Source organism: Bos mutus, chromosome 20 (assembly GCF_027580195.1).
Source record: "Bos mutus isolate GX-2022 chromosome 20, NWIPB_WYAK_1.1, whole genome shotgun sequence".
Taxonomy (NCBI): domain Eukaryota; kingdom Metazoa; phylum Chordata; class Mammalia; order Artiodactyla; family Bovidae; genus Bos; species Bos mutus.
This window is the reverse complement of record NC_091636.1, coordinates 24,299,825-24,324,005: the sequence shown is the minus strand read 5'-3', so window position 1 is coordinate 24,324,005 and position 24,181 is coordinate 24,299,825. Positions and strand designations below refer to the sequence as shown.

General features: G+C 35.8%; 1 protein-coding gene across 3 annotated transcripts in view; it reads left to right on the top strand.

Annotated features, from left to right (window-relative positions):
- TRIM23 (tripartite motif containing 23) overlaps window positions 1-22,718 on the top strand; it is a 35,709-nt gene extending 12,991 nt beyond the window's left edge. The window contains exons 4-11 of one of the 3 annotated variants that reach the window (XM_005892778.2): window positions 385-663; window positions 1,222-1,404; window positions 4,247-4,462; window positions 11,012-11,146; window positions 15,514-15,643; window positions 16,149-16,259; window positions 17,521-17,645; window positions 20,649-22,718. In XM_005892778.2, the coding sequence (XP_005892840.1) occupies window positions 385-663; window positions 1,222-1,404; window positions 4,247-4,462; window positions 11,012-11,146; window positions 15,514-15,643; window positions 16,149-16,259; window positions 17,521-17,645; window positions 20,649-20,828 (1,359 nt within the window). In that variant the 3' untranslated portion in view covers window positions 20,829-22,718. The other 2 variants (XM_070357526.1, XM_014477303.2) reach the window with 2 other exon arrangements.
- Window positions 22,719-24,181: the final 1,463 nt, after the last annotated feature.

Below are 24,181 nucleotides of genomic sequence, written 5' to 3'. Positions count from 1 at the left end.
TATATATACAAAGATTATGGGCTTTTATATTTCAAAATTTGGCATGTTATAATGATTGGGGTTTAGTTAAAAAAATTTTTTTTAATCAAATTATAGTTACTTTATAATATGTTCGTTTCAAGCATACATCAACATGGTTTGGTTATACACACACACACATTCTTTTTCAGATTCCTTTCCATTATAAATTGTTATAAGATACTGAGTATAGTTCCCTGTGTTGTACAGTTCCCTTGTTATTTTCCTATTTTATATATAGTAGTTTGTAATTTATTTCTCCTCCCTCTCCCTTGGTATCTGCTTTGGTAACGGTAAGTTTGTTTTCTGGGTCTCAGTCAGTTTCTGTTTAATAAAGTTTTACTACATTACTTTTTTGTTTATCAGAGCATCATTCGTTGTGATGAAGATGAAGCTCATGTTGCATCTGTATATTGCACTGTATGTGCAACTCACTTGTGCTCAGAATGTTCCCAAGTTACTCATTCTACGAAGACACTAGCAAAGCACAGGAGAGTGCCTCTAGCTGATAAACCTCATGAGAAGACCATGTGCTCTCAGCATCAAGTGCATGCCATTGAGTTTGTTTGCTTGGAAGATGGCTGTCAAACTAGCCCGCTCATGTGTTGTGTCTGCAAAGAATATGGGAAACACCAAGGTCACAAGGTATGAGTATAGTTAAAGTTGATAACTGTGCCTGCTTTACCAGCCTACTGTTTATTTTCACTGACTTGGTTCTTTATACTAAAAGTAGAAACTGAAGAAGAGCTAAATGATAAATGAGTTGAGCTTGGTAGCATGAAAGGAAAAGAGAGGTTTATAATGACTTATCAAAAATTTCGGAGTCCTCATGATTCATTCTTTATTGAAAGTGGCTTTCCAGCAGGAAACAAAAAGTCCTTTTCTTTCTGTGCATGTTTTTGTAAAGCACTGGATTGTATTGATAATATATCAGTTGATGAACTAATGCTTGTGATCAAATTTTAGAGATTTCTTGGTTTCTTAGCAGTATATGAAATTCCAAATTTTAAATTATTTCTTTGAAGGATCAATAATTTTGGAATGAAGGCAAATTAGTATTTCTTAATGCTGTGATTTTGTAAATATGTTATAAAACCCACTTGCAGCTAATGCTTTTTTTATTAATAGGAGCCAGTTAAATAGCATTTTATATCATTAGTCAATACTATGAGTTCTTTTCTATAATTATGTTGCATCTTATAGCATTCAGTATTGGAACCAGAAGCTAACCAGATCCGAGCATCAATTTTAGATATGGCTCATTGCATACGGACCTTCACTGAGGAAATTTCAGATTATTCCAGAAAATTAGTTGGAATCGTTCAGCACATTGAAGGAGGAGAACAAATAGTCGAAGATGGAATTGGAATGGCCCACACAGAACATGTATGGATTTTTTTCCTCCTTATCCTTTTTTCCCTCTTACTTTTTCACCTTATAGGATTTATTGAGCAATTCCAATGTACGAGTACTGCATTAGTCAGTGGAAATAAGTTTTTTGAAAAGTCTCTGTCTTTAAGGAAATTTATTATCCATCGTGAAGAGTTTCAAGTGTGGTAACTGTTTACTTTGTGGGGGAAATGCAGGATGCCCTGGCAGTGTGCATATAAACAGCATTAACTTAGGTAAGTCTTGGAAGGCTTTCTAGAAGATGTGATGTCTAAACTGAGATTTAAGGGAATTTAGTCAGGGAGAAGAGTGAGATGGGGAGAGAGTTGTTCCAGAGAGGGAAGCATATGTTAAAATACCTGGAAGTGAGACTTGGACATATTGTAGAAACTTAACTAAGTTCACTGTGGTTGAAGCTTTGAGTATCGGGGTGGCAGATGGTAAGAAAAGATGTTGGAGAATTAAGGGCCAAATTGTGCAACGTCTTGTTAGCTATGTTAAAGAGTTTGGACTTTATCTCACAGGCAGTGATGAGCCATTGAAGAATTGTCATAGTAATAACTTAATCAGATTTGCATTAAGAAAGGTTGCTGTTTAATATAAAAAATGAATTGGAGGAACAACAAGATTGGAAGCAAGGAGACGACCTCTTGTGAGGTTGCTGAAATTATCTACTTGAGAATTGTTTGTGGCCCATAATACTGCAGTATTGAGGATGGAGAGAAGCACATGGCTTTGAGATGTTAAAGAAGTAGAATAGGTAGGTCATAGTGATTGATTGATAATATTGATTGATAGGTAACTTGGAGGGTCAAGCATGATGCCTAGGTTTCCACCTTGCCCAGCCTGGCGGATGGTTGTGCTCTAAACGGGGAGGAAGAAGAATTTGGGAGGGGATGATGAGACCAAGGTGGTAAGTTTAATTTGGATGTTGAATTTGTTATGTCTGTGAAATAAATGGAAATACCCCCCCCAACCAACCCCCAGTAAGGTGCAGAGTAAGTGGGTATTAGGAGGTGAGTGTGTCTAACTTCTAAGAGTTTGGCTATGAAGAGAAGGAAGGAACTTAGGCAGTAGTGGTAGTTGCTTTTAAAAATTGAATTGTAGAGGAGAAGCATTTGAGCCTCCCAGGTGGCACTAGTGGTAAAAACCTGCTTGCTAGTGCAGGAGTCTTAAGAGATGTGGGCTCAATCCCTGGGTCAGGAAGATCCCCTGGAAGAGGGCATGGCAACCCACTCCATTATTCTTGCCTGGAGAACTCCATGGACAGAGGAGCCTGGAAAGCTACAGTCCATACGGTCACAAAGAGTCGGACATAACTGAAGCGACTTAGCACACATGCATAGAGAAGAAAGGGATATTTTCAGACAGGAATATAAAACACAGGGACAGACAAAGTATAGTGGGTTTTTTTGGTAATCAAAATTAAAGCCAAGTCATTGGGAATAATGGCTAGAATAATGCTCTGTCAAACGTAGCCAGTAGCCTCATGTGGCTATTTAAGTTTAAATTATTTATCAATCCCAAGAAATAAAAAATTTACTTCCCCAGTCTCACTAGCTACATTTGAAGTACACTTTATATGTGTGTAGCTAGTGGCTACCATATTGGGCAGCACAGATATAGAACATGTCTGTCACCACATAAAATTCTATTGGATCTTGTTGTACTATGATGGAAATATTTATGCCCTCAATAAATATTTATTGAACATATCTCAAGTGCTAAACACTATTCTAGCTAAGGAGACAGCACTCTACAAGTCAAAAATACCACCTATGCAGAGTTTGCGTTCTATTGTGGGAAGAGAGACAATATACAAGTAAAATATGGCGGAAGTATTTTATTAGCTGCTTTGGAGAAAAATCCAGAGAAGGTGGTATTTTGGACAGGCTCCCTGAGAAGAGGCATTGAGCAAAGACCTAAAGGAGGTGAGAAAAGGGAACCATGCTAATATTGGGGGAAAGAACATTCTAGATCAAGTACAGAGGCCCTGCAGTTGGAGTGTGCTTTGTTTTCTTAAGAAACTTCGAGGAGGCTCAGTGTAGCTAAAACAGAATGATTAATGGAAAGCATAGCTGGAATTGATGTCAGAAAGGGCCTTATAGGCACTTGCTTTACTTTATTTCAGGAACGCTTTTCTTCAAAATGTTCATGTGGTTCCCTCTCCTACCTCCTTCAGGTCTCAGCTCAGATGGCTCTTTCTCAGGGATTCTGTCATTGAACATCCCATATAAAGGATTTTGGCGTTTACTCTGTGTGGGAAACCACGGGAGTGTTTTGAGCATAGTAATAATTAACATTCTGACTTAACATTTAAAATGATCAGTCTGGCTTCTGGATGGAGCATACGTTATAGGGAGCAGGGGTAGATCTAGTGAACCAAGTTAGAAGGCTATTACAATAATTAAGTGAGAGATGATAATGGCTTTGATTAGGTTGGTAGAGGTAGAGATGGTGAGGCATGATCAGATTCTAGATATATTTTGAAGTCACCATAATTCAGTAAGAAATTAGTTGAGAGATAAAAAAGAGAAGTGTTAAGGGTGACTCCAGTTTTTTTAGCTTGAACAACCTGGAAGTTGTAGTTGCCATTTATTGAGATGGAGAAAACTAGGTTTGCGGCTGAGGGAGACTGTAGGTTAGGTATTCCTTGTTTTTTTGAAATGTCATTTACACGGTTGGATATCCAAAGGCTGTATTTAAGGGGAAAAGTCCTGTGTGGAGATATACATTTTGGGATTTTTAAGGTTATAGATGGTATTGAAATTTTCATTATTTCACATAAAAAATCTTTTTTAAGGTTACAGTTGTTGAAAACTTATTTTTATTGCCCAAGGTACCAGGTACTGCAGAGAATGCCCGATCGTGTGTCCGAGCTTATTTTTCTGATCTGCATGAAACTCTGTGTCGTCAAGAAGAAATGGCTCTAAGTGTTGTTGATGCTCATGTTCGAGAAAAATTGATTTGGCTTAGGCAGCAACAAGAAGATATGACTATTTTGTTATCTCAGGTTTCAACAGCCTGTCTCCATTGTGAAAAGACTTTGCAACAGGTACATGGTTTAAAACATGGTTAGGACATAGTTTAAGAAGGAGAATTTGTAAGCTTAATCAAATCATTACCAGAAGTACATACTAGTTATTAATTTAATAAATAGTTTTATATTATTACTCTATGTTATTGTGGGCTTTAATGTGGGCTGTGCTTAGGACATGATCTCTAACCTCGAATTGCTCCAGTCAATCATATCAATGCCCTTTCTTTTTCGTGTCCTCCCCACCATAAAACCATAGGTTCTAGAACCTCTTTAACTTCTTGTCATTCTTTATTCATCCCAAGCCCTTTAACCCTTTTTTGCCAAATGTATATACTATTCTTTCTGCTTGGTGGGCTTATGTCTCCCTTTTTTAATATTGGAAATCCTTCTTCAAATTTTTACTGTTGTTTGAAGTTCCTTTTCCTTGCTCTTTTTTGTTCATTGGTTTTTGGTGGGGGGAGGTGGGGAGTGCATCCGTAGCATGAACTACCCATCTCTGCTCTAAGTTATTGGTTCTTTTGTGTCACAGAAAATCCATGTTTTTTTTGATGCATGAGGTATCATAAGCAATTTGTTACCCATATTGCAGATAATATGCTTTTAAAATGATTTAGATTTAAGATTATTCTAACAGAAATGTCAGTCTTTCTTATTACTGTTTTGGATCTGTCTTCATAAATGTGCAATTTAAGACTAATTGTTGCCCTAGGAATCCTAATATGCTGCAGACACTCTCATTTTTTGATATATTGCTTATGATTGTGTTGATACAAATCATTAGAGAGCTAAACTTTCTACCATTGTAAAGCTTTTTCTCTTAAAAATCTGATAGGCTAGGCTGTAACCACATCAGTCTTGCGTCCTTTAGTCCTTGTCACATTGAATTGTAGTAATTGATGTTTTTGCCATTTATTAAGTTGTCTTCTTTATCCAGTCCTATTCTGACCTCTGCTTTGTGATGCTGAGATTGGAACGCTGAAAACCTGCTCTGCCAGCTGGTTCCATGTTATTTTATGCTTTGCCAGTAGGGGGCAGTAGAGGGAGGCTGAAAGGCGGACGTGGTTTCCTGTGGGTTCCCGATTGCTTGGGGTTCATGTCAATGTCACTGCTGACACGAGGAGACAGCTTTCCTTAGAGATCTGAGTTTCAGCTCCATGGTATCCCTCCTATAAGTGTCTAAGTTTTAATAATTCTAGCATCTCTCCTTTATTCCCCCAGCCCTGAGAGTGGTAGGTATTTCTTACAGTTGTTTCCTGCATGAGACCTCCGAGCTCTTTTTACACTTTCAGTTGCCTTGTTAATAACTACACCTAGTTAACAGTTCTTGGTATTAGTTTTTCTGTTCACATGATTGTTGGGGTTTTTGTCTCCTGATTGGAGTCTAATGATACATTATGCACATTTGTCCTTCTGAATGTTGGCTGAATGCATCTTTGTATCTAAATTCTTTGTATCTGATTAGAAAGAGCTTAATAAACACTTGTTTAGCTCAAGCTACACAGCAAAATTGGAAACGGAGCATGTCCTAAATCATACTTGTGACTACTTTAAAATATTTTTATATTTATTCAGTTAAAAGTATGCTCATGGCTACTGAAATATTTAGAAGTATTTTAGAGTTTCTGAAGCATTTTGTCAGTGACTGATAAATGTTAATGACATGGTATTATCTCACTGTTTTAATGCAAATGAAATTGGAGCCTTGGATTCATTCTTCATATGGACTTATTAGTTTTATTCTGATTTATGGCCACAGAACCCTAATCTCAGCCAGTAGTCTTAAAAGTTCCTGCCGCAGAGATACCTGAACGAGGAATGGATGGAATAGCACATATTTATTACCAATTTTGAGGATAAAATTTAATCATCCCTCCCTTCCAAAACAATTGATGCATCATCTAAGTTCAAGGCGTGATGCTGCTTGGTTAGGATTTATTTATGAGTCAGACATTTTTTTGTGTGCCTGCTATGTGCCACGTAAATTCTAGGTACATGGAATACATCAATAAGCAAAATAGGCCAAAAGCCATAATCTTGTGGAGTTAGCAACTTAGCAAGAGACAGACAATAAACCGTAACCATTTCTAATAAGTAAATTATATAGTATGTTAAAAAGTGATTAAGAACTAAGGGAAAAAGAAAAAATGTGAGGATATAGCACATTGCATTTTGAAATAGGGTAAGCATCATTGATGAACTATGGAGTGAGGTTCGTGACATTATACAGGAGACAGGGATCAAGACCATCCCCATGGAAAAGAAATGCAAAAAAGCGAAATGGCTGTCTGGGGAGGCCTTACAAATAGCTGTGAAAAGAAGAGAAGCGAAAAGCAAAGGAGAAAAGGAAAGATATAAGCATCTGAATGCAGAGTTCCAAAGAATAGCAAGAAGAGATAAGAAAGCCTTCTTCAGCAATCAGTGCAAAGAAATAGAGGAAAACAACAGAATGGGAAAGACTAGAGATCTCTTCAAGGATATTAGAGATACCAAGGGAACATTTCATGCAAAGATGGGCTCGATAAAGGACAGAAATGGTATGGACCTAACAGAAGCAGAAGATATCAAGAAGAGGTGGCAAGAATACACAGAACAACTGTACAAAAAAAGTACTGTACAAAAAAAGATCTTCATGTCCCAGATAATCACGATGGTGTGATCACTGACCTAGAGCCAGACATCCTGGAATGTGAAGTCAAGTGGGCCTTAGAAAGCATCACTACGAACAAAGCTAGTGGAGGTGATGGAATTCCAGTTGAGCTATTTCAAGTCCTTAAAACTGATGCTGTGAAAGTGCTGCACTCAATATGCCAGCAAATTTGGAAAACTGAGCAGTGGCCACAGGACTGGAAAAGGTCAGTTTTCATTCCAATCCCAAAGAAAGGCAATGCCAAAGAATGCTCAAACTACCACACAATTGCACTCATCTCACATGCTAGTAAAGTAATGCTCAAAATTCTCCAAGCCAGGCTTCAGCAATATGTGAACCGTGAACTTCCTGATGTTCAAGCTGGTTTTAGAAAAGGCAGAGGAACCAGAGATCAAATTGGCAACATCCTCTGGATCATGGAAAAAGCAAGAGCGTTCCAGAAACACATCTATTTCTGCTTTATTGACTATGCCAAAGCCTTTGACTGTGTGGATCACAATCAACTGTGGGAAATTCTGAAAGAGATGGGAATACCAGACCACCTGACCTGCCTCTTGAGAAATCTGTATGCAGGTCAGGAAGCAACAGTTAGAACTGGACATGGAATAACAGACTGGTTCCAAATAGGGAAAGTAGTACGTCAAGGCTGTATATTGTCACCCTGCTTATTTAACTTCTATGCAGAGTACATCATGAGAAATGCTGGACTGGAGGAAACACAAGCTGGAATCAAGATTGCTGGGAGAAATACCAATAACCTCAGATATGCAGATGACACCACTCTTATGGCAGAAAGTGAAGAGGAACTAAAAAGCCTCTTGGTGAAAGTGAAAGTGGAGAGTGAAAAAGTTGGCTTAAAGCTTAACATTCAGAAAACGAAGATCATGGCATCCGGTCCCATCACTTCATGGGAAATAGATGGGGAAACAGTGGAAACAGTGTCAGACTTTATTTTTTTTGGCTCCAGAATCACTGCAGATGGTGACTGCAGCCATGAAATTAAAAGATGTTTACTCCTTGGAAGGAAAGTTATGACCAACCTAGATAGCATATTCAAAAGCAGAGACATTACTTTGCGAACAAAGGTCCGTCTAGTCAAGGCTATGGTTTTTCTTGTGGTCATGTGTAGATATGAGAGTTGGACTGTGAAGAAGGCTGAGCGCCGAAGAATTGATGCTTTTGAACTGTGGTGTTGGAGAAGACTCTTGAGGGTCCCTTGGATTGCAAGGAGATCCAGCCAGTCCATTCTGAAGGAGATCAGCCCTGGGATTTCTTTGGAAGGAATGATGCTAAAGCTGAAACTCCAGTACTTTGGCCACCTCATGAGAAGAGTTGACTCATTGGAAAAGACTCTGATGCTGGGAGGGATTGGGGGCAGGAGGAGAAGGGGACGACAGAGGATGAGATGGCTGGATGGCATCACTGACTTGATGGATGTGAGTTTGAGTGAACTCCGGGAGTTGGTGATGGTCAGGGAGGCCTGGCGTGCTGTGATTCATGGGGTCGCAAAGAATCGGGCATGACTGAGCGACTGAACTGAACTGAACTGAACTGAAGCATCATTGAGAGAAGGTGAGATTTACTCAGACTCAAATGGGAAGAAGGTTAAGGGAACTATCTCTTCTTAATGAAGAAGATTTCAGTTGAGGAAATGGTTAGTGCAAAAACCCTAAGGTGACATGCCTTGTGTATTTGAGGAACAGCAAAAGAGGGCAGTATGGCGTAATGGATAGTAATAAGTGATGGAGAGAGTAATAGGAGCTGAAATGCGAGGAAATCGGGAATTATATATAAGGAGAGCCTTTGGGCCGTTGGAAGAACTTGAACTTTTACTAATTGAATTGGAGAAGCCATTGTGAGGTTTTGAGCACAAGAATGATTTAATCTTACTTAAAAGGATCTGGCTGATATGACAAATGGCAAAGAGAAGGAAGGAGTTCAATAGTTAGGGACTATTGTGGCATTCCAAGTGAGAGAGAATAGTAGCTTGGATAGTAGGGGCTAGAAGTACCCAGATTTTGGGTATCTAGTAGGATTTGTTGACAAGTACATGTGAGAATGAGGAAGGAGAAGACAAGAAGGACTTCAAATTTTTTTTCTGGGGATTGGAACAACCAGATTGCTATCACCTCATATGAATATGGCTTCCCTCGTAGCTCAGTTAGTAAAGAATCCACCTGCAATGCGGGAGACCCCAGTTTGATTCCTGGGTTTGGAAGATCCCCTGGAGAAGGGATAGGCTGCCCACTCGTGTTCTTGGGCTTCCCGACTCAAGGGAAGCCCTTGAGTCAGCTGTTCTTGGCTCAGGTATAAAGAATCCACCTGCAATGCAGGAGACCTGGGTTCGATCCCTGGGTTTGGAAGATCCCCTGGAGAAGGGGGAGGGTACCCACTCCAGTATTCTGGCCTGGAGAAGTCCATGGACTGCATAGTCCATGGGGTCGCAAAGAGTCGGACACTACTGAGCAACTTTCACTTTCTTTATTTTCATACGAATATACAGTAGTGAGCAAAAACTGACAATGCTATTTCTTTCATGGAGCTTATATATTGTTGGAAAATCTGTATCTTATGAAGAATACATTGGCATATGTATAGAATATTTCTGGAATAATATTTAAGCAACAGGAAGGAAAGAGCCTGGGACTCTAGAGTGAGACAGAGACATCACAGTTTGACCTTTAGTCCTTTGTTTTTGGAACCAGTTCGTGTATATCTTTCATTATTGTGAAAAACTTTTATAGGAGTACTATACAAACACATAGAACTATCTGCATATGCATTCAACTTGCTGCATTTTAGGACTGGACATTGCTATGTAACCAGCATCCAGATCCAGTAACAGGGCATTACCAGGACCCCAGAAGCCCCTCAGACTCTCTTCTAGTAACTACCTGCCTTTCCTCCTAAGGATGAACCACTATCCTGATTTCTAATGTATGCTTTGTTTTTGCCTGTTTTGGTAATTAATAAAAGTGGGCAATTATTATTATTACCCACTTTTATAATAACAATAATTCTTATTACAATTATTGTATATAATAATTATATATAATTATTAATAATATTAATACAATATCAATAATATATACAATATTATTGTATAATAATACTTATTACAATTATTATTGCATATAATTATATATACAATTATTAATATTATTACAATATTAATATATACAATATTATTGTATAATAATAATTCTTATTACAATTTTATTGTAATTAATACAATAAGAACTCATGTCATGTCTACTCTTATTTCATGTGAAATTCATTTTGTCAAAATGTAATTGTAGTTCATTTTTATTGTGATAGTGTTGCATTTGTGAGTATAAAATTATTTATCTATTCTTATGCTGATGGGCTCTTAAATTATTTATTAATGTCTGACTATTGTTATCTTAGTCAGATTTACACATAAATTAACTTTTTTGTTGTTAAATGTCCAACTCTTGCGACCCCATGAATTACAGCATGCCAAGATCCTCTGTCCTCCACTGTCTCCCGGAGTTTGCTCAGATTCGTGTCTGTTGAGTCAGTGATGCTGTCTAACCATCTCATCCTCTGCTGTCCTCTTCTCCTTTTGCATTCAGTCTTTCCCAGCATCAGGGCCTTTTCCTGTGAGTTAACTTTTTGCATCAGGTGGCCAAAGTATTGGAGCTTCAGCTTCAGCATGAGTCCTTCCAGTGAATATTCACAGTTGATTTCATTTAGGATTGATTGGTTTGATCTGTTTTCAGTCCAAGGGGCTGTAAAGAGTCTTCTCCTCGAGCACCACAATTCAAAAGCATCGAGTCTTCAGCAGCTAACTTTGAATACTATACTGTTAAATGAGCTTTTCTTGAGTTTTAGTGATATCTTTTTTCCTCGTTTCTTTAAAAGGTTTATAAGAAATATCATCTTCTCCTTTCTAGGATGATTGTAGAGTTGTCTTGGCAAAACAAGAAATTACAAGGTTACTGGAAACATTGCAAAAGCAGCAGCAGCAGTTTACAGAAATTGCAGATCACATTCAGTTGGATGCCAGCATCCCTGTCACTTTTACAAAGGTAATGCATTCTGTACTTCATTTTTAGGTGTGTTTTTGAACACATAATTGTTCACAATTAAGTCATAATTGTTTTACCTTCCATGGTAATTAGCTTGAAGAGACAACTAAGAAATTAATGAACCATAGGATTAAAAAAGAAAACTTTATCAGTGGAAAATAGAAGGTGGTGTAATGAATCTTCCTGTACTCATCACCACCTACTTGAACAATTAAAAACTTTTTATTTCACCTACACTTCTCCCAGTCTCTTTCTACCTATAGTCTCCCAGGTTATTTTGAAACAAATCTCAACATATTTCATCCCAACATCAAATAATTTTTAAAACACGATCAAAATACCATTACCACACCTAAGAAATTAAATACATCTTTAATATTACCCACTATCAAATTAGTATTCAAATTTCCTAGATTGTTAAATAAATTTTTTTAGGTCTGAGACTGTATTTGGCATTTTTTGATATGTTTTGGTCTCTTTTCAAATGGATACCCCTAATTTCAAAAGGTACATGTGTTTCATTTTGCTTTTTTTGAGTGCCTTTAAAATTGTTTTTAATCTTGTTTTATAATTATGTGAAGCATTCACATGGTCTGGAGTCATATCTACAAAGCAAAGTACATTCAGTGAAGTCTAACTTAAATTCCTGACCCCTCCATCCTTTTCTTCCCTTCTCCATAGAAACCTATTAAGAATTTTTCTTAGTTTTTTCATCATTTAAAAAAATAAGAGAAATATGTTTGCATGTACGCTCCAGCCATTTAAAGGTAGAGTACTGTACTCACTTCTCCACCTTGCATTTTAATTTGAGGGTACATCCTAAAGGTCACTCCTTAGCACTATATAGTGACCTTTTTCATTCCCTTTTACATCTACAAGGTACTTGATTGTGAGTATGTACATTTTTTTATTCTGGTAAAAAACACAAAATTTTTTACCATCTTAACCATTTTTTAAGTGTATAGTTCAGTATTGTTAAGTATATTCACATTGTGTGAAACATTTTCAGAAATTTTTCATCTTGAAAAACTTAAACTATACCTTATAAACGACCGCTCCCCTATTCCCTGCTTCTCCTCATATGCTGGTTTCCACTGTTCTACTTTCTGTTGCTTTAAATTTGACTACTCTAAATTTAGTGTATACGTGGATAGTATTTGTCTTTTTGTGATTGGGTTTATTTAACTTAGTTTTATGTCCTCAGAGTTCACCTATGATGTAGTATATGACAGAATATCCTTTTAAGTCTAAATATTTCATTGTTTGTATATGCCACATTTTGTGTATACATTCATCTATCAGTGGATATTTGGGTTACTTTACCTCTTGGTTACTGTGAAGAGTGCTGCTGTGAACATGATTGTATAGACATCTCTTTCAGGCTTTGTTTCCAATTCTTTTGGATAAATACCAGAAATGGGACTAATGGTTCATATAGTAGTTCTGTTTTTAATTTTCTGAGGAAATGTCATACTCTTTGCTTAGTATTGCATCACATGATCTAAATCCCACCAAAAGTGCATGAGGATTCCAGTTTCTCCACATTTTCACTTATTCTTATCTGTTTTGTTTTTGATAGTAGCCATCCTGATTGGTGTAAAGTGATATCTTATTGTGGTATTGATTTGCATTTCTCTGATGATCAATGATGTTAAGCATCTTTTCATGTGCTTCTTGATCAGTTCTGTGGAGAATTTTTTACAAGTCCTTTTGCCTGTTTTTCTGTTTCTATCTGACTTTTTGTTGTTGAGTTGTAGGAGTCCTTTATATATTCCGTATATGAATCCATTATCAGACACATGATTTGCAAGTATCTTCTCCCATAGTTTTCTTCTTCACTCTATTGATTGTGTCCTCTGATTCACAAAAGCTTTTAACATTGATCTAGTCCCATTTATCTATTTTTGCTTCTGTTGATTGTTTTTTATGTCATATCCAAGAAAATCATTGCTAAATCCAGTGTCATGAAGCTTTTCTGCTGTTCTATGAGTTTTATAGCTTTGGTTCTCATGTTTAGGGCTTTACTCTACTTATTTATAATCCAGATATTTAGAATTATTATATATTCTTTATAAACCTTCCATTTTTCCATTATATAATGAACTTGTCTCTGACAGTTTCTGATTTAAAAATCTATTTTGTCTGATACTAGGATAGCCAGCCCTGCTTTCTTTTGGGTATGATTTGCATCCCAAAGAAATTAGCATTTTTACCATCCTTTCACTTTCAAACGTATGTTTCCTTAGATATAAAGTGAACCTCTTTTGTAAGCAGAATATTTTTAGATCTTGGTTTTTCACCCATTAGGTCACACTATGTCTTTTGAGTGGAGAGTTAAGTCTATTTATATTTAAAGTAATTATTGTTAGGTGAACCCTTACTATTGTCATTTTGTTCATTTTCTGCCTAACTTGATAATTTTTTTTGTTTTACCTTTCCTCTTTCATTGCCTTTTATGTTTTATTGATTTTTTTTTTTTTAGTGTCATGGTTTGAGTTCCTTCTCATTTCCTTTTGTTTATATTCTATAGATTTTTGTGTGTGTGTTTAAAGTTACCATTACAATTACATAAAATATCTTAGTTGTAACATTCTGTTTTAAATCGATAACAATTTAACTTCAATTGCATACAAAAATTCTATTTCTCCACAGCTCCACCCCCTGTACTTTGTTATTGATGTCACAAATTATATCTTTATATACTGTACACTTATTAGCATAGGCTTATAGTTTCTTTTAATGTGTTTGTTATTTCATTTCCATGAAGAATTAAATTTATTCACCCAAATTATAATAATGCAGGTTACTATTTGTCCCTGTAGTTATTGTTACCATTTTAGATTTTCATATGACTTCATATTGCTGACAACCTTTCATTTCAGTTTGAAGGACTCCTTTAGCTTTTCTTTTTGAGCAGGTCTAGTGATAATGACTTCCTCAGCTTTTGTTTTTCTAGGAAAATCTTGATTTTTTTTCCCATCATTTTTGAAGGACAGTTTTGCTATATATAGCATTCCTGGTTGAAGCCTTTTTCTTTCAACACTTTGACTATATCATCCCATCCCTTCTGGCCTGCAGTGTTTTTGCGGAGAAATTTGTTGATAGTCTTATGGAAGCTCCCTTTCTGTGATTAGTCATTTCTTCTTGTTGCTTTCAAGATTATCTGTTTTTGAATTTTGACAGTTGGGTTATAATGTATCTTAATGTGGGTCTCTTTGCATTTGTCCTAGTTGGAATGCATTGAGCTAGGATTTTTATGTCCATTTCTTTCCTCAGATTAGGAAGTTTTCAGCCATTATATCTTCAAGTAAGATCTCTTTGCCCCTTTATTTCTGTATTCTCCTTCTGAGACTCCCAGTCCGATGTGTCTCTTAGGGTCTTTTCACTTTTCTTCATTGTTGTTTTCTCTCCCAAATCCATGAGTCCAAATTACCCATGTTTTAAAAATTAATTCTTGCAAAAATCCTATGTAAGTTTGGTCTGTTTAAAAAAATTAATTGAAGGATAATTGCTTTGCAATATTGTATTGGTTTATTCCATATATCAACATGAATCACTCATAGGTATGCATGTGTCCCCTCCCTCTTGAACTTCCTTTCCACATTGCTACCCCATCCCACCCCTCTAGGACTTTAGTCTATTTTTAATGCCCATTTTATACATGGGTGAAGTGAGGCAGAGCAGTCATGCAGCTAGAAATTGAACAAATATGTTCATTGCAGTATTATTTATAATATAAAAAAATCAGAGATGATCAAATATTTGTCAATGAGGATTGGTCAAATGGTAAATGGAATATAATAAAGCAATTGAAAGAAAAAAAGTAGTTTTATATGTTTGAAATGAAAGGATCCGTAAGGTACTATTGAGTGTAAAAAGTGAGTTGCAGTGTGTATTTTTTTTTTAAGTGTGTCTGCCTTGTGTATGTCAACCAGTGTATGATGCACAGGAAGATGTCTGGAGGGATACATGTGAAATTGTTAACAGTGAATATTTATAGGAAGTAAGCATCACTTTTTATTTTTAATTAATATATTTAGCACAGCGTGAAAAATCTTATTTAAAGAAGATTCAGTTGAGCTAGAAAATCTGGGAAAAATAAGTGTGTGTGTGTGTGTATTTTTTAGCTTACATAGTATGTAATAAGTTTTATTAAGCCAAGATTTAATAAAGCAGTGAGGATACATTTCCTCTTTGTAAATATCAGAATCAGGGTATTTTAATATGGGAATAGAACTGATTTTAATGGATTGAGGAATGAGTAGGAGACAAAGTAATTAACAAAGGTATTTTATAAATAAAAGTGTAAGTGCTAGTACTTTTACTCCATATCAAAATTAAAAGATTTATTTTTTAAAAAATTTTAGGACAATAGAGTTCACATTGGACCCAAAATGGAAATTCGAGTTGTTACATTAGGATTAGATGGTGCTGGAAAAACTACTATTTTGTTTAAATTAAAACAGGATGAGTTCATGCAGCCTATTCCAACAATTGGTAAGTATGCATATTGCTTTTACCTTAATGAATATTTTATAGGAAAAAACCCTAACTTACAGATGAGTTCTCAGGGCCTTACTTTATGCCCGTCTGATGTGGAGATTGGCTGTAAGACATTAGCATTTCAGAGGAAAAATGCGAGGTTGAGTGACTGTGGGATTGAAATGTGGATTGAGGGGGGGATAGTAAGAAATAATAGAATATTGGTGGGACAGTTGGAAGGAATAAAATATTGATGACTCTGGCTGAAAATTAGGGATGAGGAGGTGGTAGTGTTGCAGAGCTGGTACTCTGCTGTCAAGGTCTTAAGGACTCTACTGGATTAGAGGGCTAGCCCTGGTTAAAGGTATACATTTCCCCCTGTATGTTTATTACAAGTGGAGTTGGTTAGATAGTGCTGTATGAAGATGATTTGTAAGTCACAGGTACAAATGGGGTTGCCTGTTTTTGGCGTGTCACTCATAAGTCAGTATTAAAGTAAGTTTGTTTTTTTTTTTAACAGGTTTTAATGTGGAAACGGTAGAATATAAAAATCTAAAGTTCACCATTTGGGATGTAGGTGGAAAACACAAATTAAGACCATTGTGGAAACATTATTACCTTAATACTCAAGGTAAGAGTATAAAAATTACATCTTAATTTTTCAAATTTTTAGAATATCAGTCCAGTTTTCAGTGCATTTATTTAGCTAATAAAGCTGATATTTTAGCATTGATTAAATACATGACCATATTATTACATATTGGTAGCACACCCTACACTATTAAGAAAATTAAGCTAGATAGACTGGGATATATACTCTGATATATTTCATGAAAAACCATAACTTAATATTTATCTTATACATGTAAGCAATTAAGGGTACTTTCCTCTTGGTATTCTTAACAAAGAGTATTATTAGTGTTCATATGAGTATAATCATTGGGAATACTGTGGTATAGGGTAGAATTTGTGATGTATAGTTCTGTTGCTGTATTCAATTCAATTCAACTCAACATTTATCCCATTATAATCTCTCAATAGCTCTACTCCTTTACTTCCATTCACAATTAGTTATCAGCAGCAGAAGAACCCATAGTGGTTTGATTTTAACCAAACTGTGTTATGTGACATACATTCCACTTAGCATTTATTCACATAAATGAATTGTACATTTTGTCTCCTATACCCCAGCATAAAGCTTATGTTCATACTCTCTGTCCATATATCATCCTGTTTTCCACCTAGAAGAAAGACGAGATAATTTTTACTTTGAAATTTTTGATATTAGGTTAGTATGAGCCAGTGATTAAGGGGAAGAAATGGAATTTTGAACATGAGGAATGATTGAAAGCCTAGGATGTTTAGCTGCCATTAGATAGCTGGAAAGATTTCAAAAGACAGTTAATTCAGTAGATATTCATGAAGTTTCTGCTGTGTATTTTGAGAAAAATTATGGAAAGTGCTGTGCTGGGCACCTAAAGAGAATACCTTGGAGAGATAAAGTTGGTGATTTATTTATTTTTAAAAGACTATCTTTTGGTAAAGGAAGTAGAGTAATCAAAGTAAAGTAATCAAAGAAGTAGCATCAGTATGTAGATCATGAGAGGTACATTTTCATTCATTAAGAGAAAAATATTAAATGATATGCAAAGCAATATGTGTTTGATAGTGCAAATGTTGTAAATCCTGTTATAGATGGGGAAAAAATAGACCAAAAGTTAGGTGAACTGCTTGAGATCATATCATTAATTATTGCCGGGTGCTCCTATAATAGGCAGCCTTCCTGTGAAAATAATGATGGTAGACTCACCATAATATAACATTAAAATATTTAGCCCACTTACTGAAATTAAACAAGTGACTAAATGTATATTTTTGGTTTTTTTTGATAGCTGTTGTATTTGTTGTTGATAGCAGTCATAGAGACAGAGTTAGTGAAGCACACAGTGAACTTGCAAAGTTGTTAACAGAAAAAGAACTCCGAGATGCTTTACTCCTGATTTTTGCTAACAAACAGGTAATACATTTGTATTTCAGAATATTTATTTTAGCATTCCTCATTATAAGGTAACTGTTAAGATTTTGAGAGAAATAACTCAGTAGATAAAAAGTTTCTGCTGTATTTTGAATGCAGTCTATATGGAAGGTGCCATACTTGGTACCTTGGAGTATACAGAAAGAAATAAGGTAGAAACTCATATGTATTTAGGTTTGCATGTTAAGTGTTTATTTCTAATACTGACTGCTAAGTGCAGATTAATAAGAAGACGGCTAAGTGACTTCAGTGATATTAATATAAAGTATTATGGAAAATTATAGAGTAGTTCTAAAGGTTGTATTCTCTAAGATTTATAAAAAGTAGGATTTGAATTGAAATTATAGATAATACTTTGAGTTAGTATGTGAAGGGAAGAACACTACAGACAGAAAAAATAAAAACATGAGTATTTTTAGAGAGCATCATGGAGACCAGTATGCCAGCAAATTTGAAAAATTCAGCAGTGGCCACAGGACTGGAAAGGTCAGTTTTCATTCCAGTCCCAAAGAAAGGTTATGCCAAAGAATGGTCAAACTACTGTATGGTTGCACTCATTTCACAGGCTAGCAAGGTAATGCTCAAAATCCTTCAGGCCAGGCTTCAACAGTACGTGAATCGAGAACTTCCACATGTACAAGTAGGATTTAGAAAAGGCAGAGGAACCAGAGATCAAATTGCCAACATCCATTTGATCATAGAAAAAAGCAAAAGAATTCCAGAAAAATATCTACTTCTGCTTCACTGACTATGCTAAAGCCTTTGCTGTGTGAATCACAGCAAACTGTGAAAATTCTTAAAGAGCTGGGAATACCAGACCACCTTACCTGTCTCCTGAGAAACCTGTATCAGGACAAGAAGCGACAGTTAGAACTAGACAGGGAACAACAGACTGGTTCCAGATTGAGAAAGGAGTACGCCAAGCTGTATGTTGTTGTCACATCATGCGAAACGCCAGGCTGGATGACTCACAAACTGGAATCAAGGTTGATGGGAGAAATATCAACAACCTCAGATATGCAGATGACACCACTCTAATGGCAGAAAGCAAAGAGGAACTAAAGAGCTTTTGATGAGGGTGAAAGAGAAGAGTGAAAAAGCTGGTTTAAAACTCAACATTCAAAAAACTGAGAACATCACTTCATGGCAAATAGGGAAAAACAGGAAGACAAAATAGACAGGAAACAGTGACAAATTTTATTTTCTTGGGCTCCAGAATTACTGCGGACAATAACTGCAGCCACAAAATTAAAAGATGCTTGCTCCTTGGAAGAAAAGCTATGAAAATCTAGATGACTTATTAAGAAGCAGGGATAGCACTTTCCTAACAAAGGTCCATCTAGTCAGAGCTATGATTTTTTCAGTGCTGCTGCTGCTGCTAAGTCGCTTCAGTCGTGTCCAACTCTGTGCGACCCCATAGATGGCAGCCCACCAGGCTCCCCTGTCCCTGGGATTCTCCAGGCAAGAACACTGGAGTGGGTTGCCATGTACAGATGTGAAAGTTGGACCATAAAGAATGCTGAGCGCTGAAGAACTGATACTTTCGAACTGTGGCAGCTGAAGATTCTTTACAGCTTCTAGGAGGATAAGAATGCTTTTTTTTAGTGCAATAAAGTGGCTTAGATGTCATAAGCAGGAAGAGTTGGATAGACAGTAAGGATTTTCCCCTTAATTTGAAAAAAAGGCAAGCTATTAAGAACTGAAATACTTCACATTATGATTAAAGATATGCAAATAAGGCAGAGTGAAATACCATTTTCCACTTATCATCTTGTTAAAGATGAAAATGTTTGATAATCCTCAGGCATGGATATACTGCTGGTGTGGTTATTAATGTGAGATTTTCTTGGAGGGCAATATGGCAGTACTTTGTCAAAGGTTTAGATGCATATACCGTTTTACCCTGTAAATCTCTAGTAGTGTATTCTGTAGACAGGTATCCTAAGGTTGTCTTAGAGATAATTTTGCAAGTGTATGTATTTAAAAATATGTTTACTTCCATGTGTATGTATATGTAATAGCACATAAGCACATATTTTCAGTTTAAATATTCAGTATAAGACTGGTTAAGAAAATTATGTTACACCTACAGTAGAATGCAATACAGAAGTTAAAAATACTGGTGGAAATTTTTTTCTGCTTGTTCTAATAATGGAAATGTATCTTTATTTTCAATATATGTATTAAGAAAAAAAACTAGAGTGTGTACTGTTCATTTACATGAGTGTGCATGGAAGTTTTCTGGAAAAATATGAAAGCAGTTGTTACTGTTGGTTGCTTCTGGGAAGAAGGGTATTCAGGGCTGTTTGGAGAGTTTTTTGTTGTTGTTGGCCTTGCTGCACATCTTGCAGGATCTTAGTTCCCTGACTAGGGACTGAACCTGGGTCCCTGGCAGTGAAAGCATTGAGTCCTAACCACTGGACTGTCAGAGAATTCCCTGGGAGAGTTTAATAAACTCTTTATAAATCCTACGTAAGAGCCATTTCTTACGATATACCTGTATTAATTTCCTTTTAAGTAGATGCCTTATAATGACACGGGCAGTATCTTTCATTCAGGGGGCACAGCCTTCATTGATTTCATTGCAAGACTATTGCCTGGTGGTCCAGTGGTTAAGAATCTGGCTTGCAGTGCAGGGGATGCTGGTTTGATCCCTGGGTGGGGAACTAAGATCCCCCATGCTGTGGAGCAGCTAAAACTGTGTGCCACAGCTAGAGTCCATGTGCTACAACGAAGGATCCCACGTGACACAGTGACGATCCTGTGAGCTCATGCAGCCAAATATTTTTTACAAGACTGTTCTTACAAACTGTTATAACCAAAACAATTCTTTTTCTATTCTCATTAATCTCTGAATAATTACTGAAAGTTGAATTTAGGCTTCTGTTAAAATGATACCAGCAGAATTGTATATAGCAATAATTACAAAAATGCTAATTTTCATAGACTTATGAAAATTTTTTTTTATGTGTATATATCTTTTAGGATGTTGCTGGAGCTCTGTCAGTAGAAGAAATCACTGAGCTTCTTAGTCTCCATAAATTGTGCTGTGGCCGAAGCTGGTATATTCAGGGCTGTGATGCTCGAAGTGGTATGGGACTGTATGAAGGACTGGACTGGCTCTCACGCCAACTTGTGGCTGCTGGGGTGTTGGACGTTGCCTGATTTTAGATGTAGCAGTTGTTTAAAGTTTTGTGGTTAAGAGTTATTTTGCACATAATATGATGTAAGAAATTCTACATCTGAAAGATAGTTAATTTACAATGTATATATTAATATAAAAGGAATCTTGGATTGGGAATTGAGTACAATATTGCTTTTAAAAACCAGTAAAATATAAATAGCTGATTGAGCAGATTAAATTGGATTAAACAGGGACTTACTGGGTATACATTTTTTAGACATACATTTGTTAAGTTTTTCAGATTACATGTGTACACACAGATTATCTAGCACACACACATGCACGTTCTACTTACTGTAGGTACTACTGTTATGAAAAACTGGGATCCACTAGTATTCGATCCAGCATTGGGAAGTAAGTAGTCGCAGTGAAAAAGCAGGTGAAGGTTTATTCACTCAAAGGAAGAATAGCCAACCAAGTGTCTAATGAACCAGCGGTTTCATTGAACCTTTTTATGAAGCAAGTGGAGCATGGCTTTCTTAACGTGCCTTTTGACTGGATTTTGGCAGTATTCAGTAGCAAAAAAGGCAGTGACTTAATGAAATAAAATCCGAACTGCATCTTTGGGTAATAGGATTAATGTTCAGTATAACAGACATCTTTAATGCTAAGAACTATAAGCTAGAGAAGATTAATATTTTATACAGTATTTTATTAAAGCTCTCTTAAAGCCTTTTGTATAAAACCCAGTGAGTTAGAATGAAATGTAATCCTACTAGGCCTGAAGTCAGATCAGTACTACACTGAAGAACAATTAATAAAAAAACTGTGAAAGTCAGTTATATTCTAGTTGATCTGCACTTATGAAAAGACTGATTTGCAGAGCTGTACCTGGATATATTATTTCCAAGGTCAGAGTTCTAAATTCGTCCTTCTATTTTTCAATATAATGTACCTAGTAGTGTTTTTTAAAAATAATATTGCATCTTTAAGGAGAATGACTATAGGTAAAATGTAGTAAGTTACATACAGAAGCCAGTGTTGGTCTTACATAAAAGGTAGAGATCTAAGTAGAAATTACCTCTACCTCAAGAGAAGTTATTTAAGCAGTGGAAGTGATTACTTTAAAATGTCTTCCCAAAATAAGTGCATTTATTTAAACAATAAAATGTGATCAACGATTTTCATGACAAGGCCTTAAGAGGTTGTTTGAGAGAAACATGTCTACAAAAGGAAAAGAAGAAATGTGAAAAAAATTTATATCACATTTATTACAGGTCTGTGAGTAAAAAATTTAAAGTGTGCGCTCTTTACTGTTTTTCTTTTTTTAAGGAAACTCCCTTATTATGGCAGTCTAATTTTATATTTAAAAATACCTAGATTGGGTTTTATAGTTTTTTTTTTAATGCTCTTTATACTTTAGATGAAGTGCTTCCCAGGGGGCTCTTTGATAAAGATTCTACATGCCATCGTAGGAGACACGGGTTCAGTCCCTGGGTTGGGAAGATCCCCTGGAGATGGGAATGGCAGCCCACTCCAGTATTCTTGCCTGGAGAATCCCATGGACAAAGGAGCCTGGTGGGCTACTGTCCATGGGGTCACAAAGAGTCAGGCACGACTGAGCACATACTTTAGGATGAAGTTAAATCCTTATGATGGCTGATGACAAGATGTGACTTCTGGGTGGCACTGTTTTGGTTCAGTCTCTTCAAATATATTTCGTTTAAAACAACAAAACTTTTAGAAAACAAAGCATTAAAAAAAAGGCTGTCAGTTATGGGCAGTGTGTAAATAAGTAAATAATATTTCATCCTTTATTTTTCAAGTAAAAGGTCATGCTGTTACAAGTGTAGTTTGTGCATATAATACTTCTGAATTAAATTAATATTTGATTGCAGTAACTGTGAAAAATAAAAAAAGTGTTACATTTGCCTGTGAGCCCTTGAACTGTTTTGTCTACTAGGTAATTCAAAAACAGTCTAACACTAATGTGTAAACATGCTTTCTTCTGTAAATTTATTTTACCCGTTTTGCTTGACTTTTAAATCACATTCCTACGTATGTCTACAACACAATTTAAAAATTGTGCTTAGACCTGATTGTGTCTAGTAGTAGTATTTATTATTTTTTTAAAAAGTTTTTTTCAGGCTCTTATTTTCTATCTCTGGCTGTACTTTCACTAATTATTAGCAAGACTGCGCTAGTTCCCTCTGGGAAATGTCACACTTCAGAGGTTTTAAATACAGTCTACTTGGATTTGCCTCCTGGCACTGAATTTCTGTATTAAGCTAAATACTATTGTATAGTTTATGTAAAGCAGGTTTTTCAAGTGTATAGTCTTGGTCTGTAATTCTGGAATGCTTTATAATCACCACAAGCCATTATTTGCATTATATAAATCATCAGTATGGATAGCAATAAAATGTTAAGATCACTTTAAAGAAATCCTATCATCTTTCTAAAAATTCTTGAATCATCCTGAATCATCTGTATAGTAGTATTGCTAGTAACCAATTAAAGTATTTGTGCTGTGGTTAAGAGAAACAAAACAAATTGGGATAGGGATTGACTTGAATGTCAAATTGAGATAGTTTATTAAAAATTTAGAAATGTTATTATTTGCAACTTAAGTCACATTTAAATGTGTATTAAAACTGTAGTGTTTTTTAAAGGAGAGCTAAAATTCTGCACTGACTAAAGTGAAATAGTTGCTTTTAAAATTTTAAATTTAACTTGTTTCACACAGAATATCATATTTTAAATAGCTGTTTTCAGAGAAGGCCTTGGAAAACCTCATTATATCCTGAGCTAATATTGCTTAGAAAGACTTTTTATGTAACACTGAGATACTTCTCAATTTGCAAGGTGGTAATAAGGAAGAAAATAGCTATACTTTTCCCTATAAAGAGTAATAAATGAAAAGGACTAATGAGTGAGTATCAGTATCTTGCTAATAGTTTAAAACATGCTTTAAAATAGATGTGTGGCAATGTATGTTTTTTAGGTCTACTGATTATGGTAAATTTGTGACATGGAATGGAAAAATTGATTAATCAAACATGATTTCCTCTCAAAGCAAAAATAATTGAATTTTGGGGAGGATGAGGCATCACCACCACCACTTGGTGGCAGTTATTACCCGAAATTTAGGATTAAGCTTTTATGAATGAATTGACAGATAAGTCTAAACACCAAAAATTAGGGAAAAAAGGTAAATGTCATAGTGAAAAGTGTTATTTTGTATCCTGGTTTTAGTAAAGGAGGACACAATATTACAGTTAAGGCATGTTCTTCCATCAGTTTGTGGTACAAAATGGGTAAAGGAAATATTCCTGCTGATCAGTAGAAGGAAAAGTATAGACTTAGATATAAAGCATGAGAATGTGAATTTCCT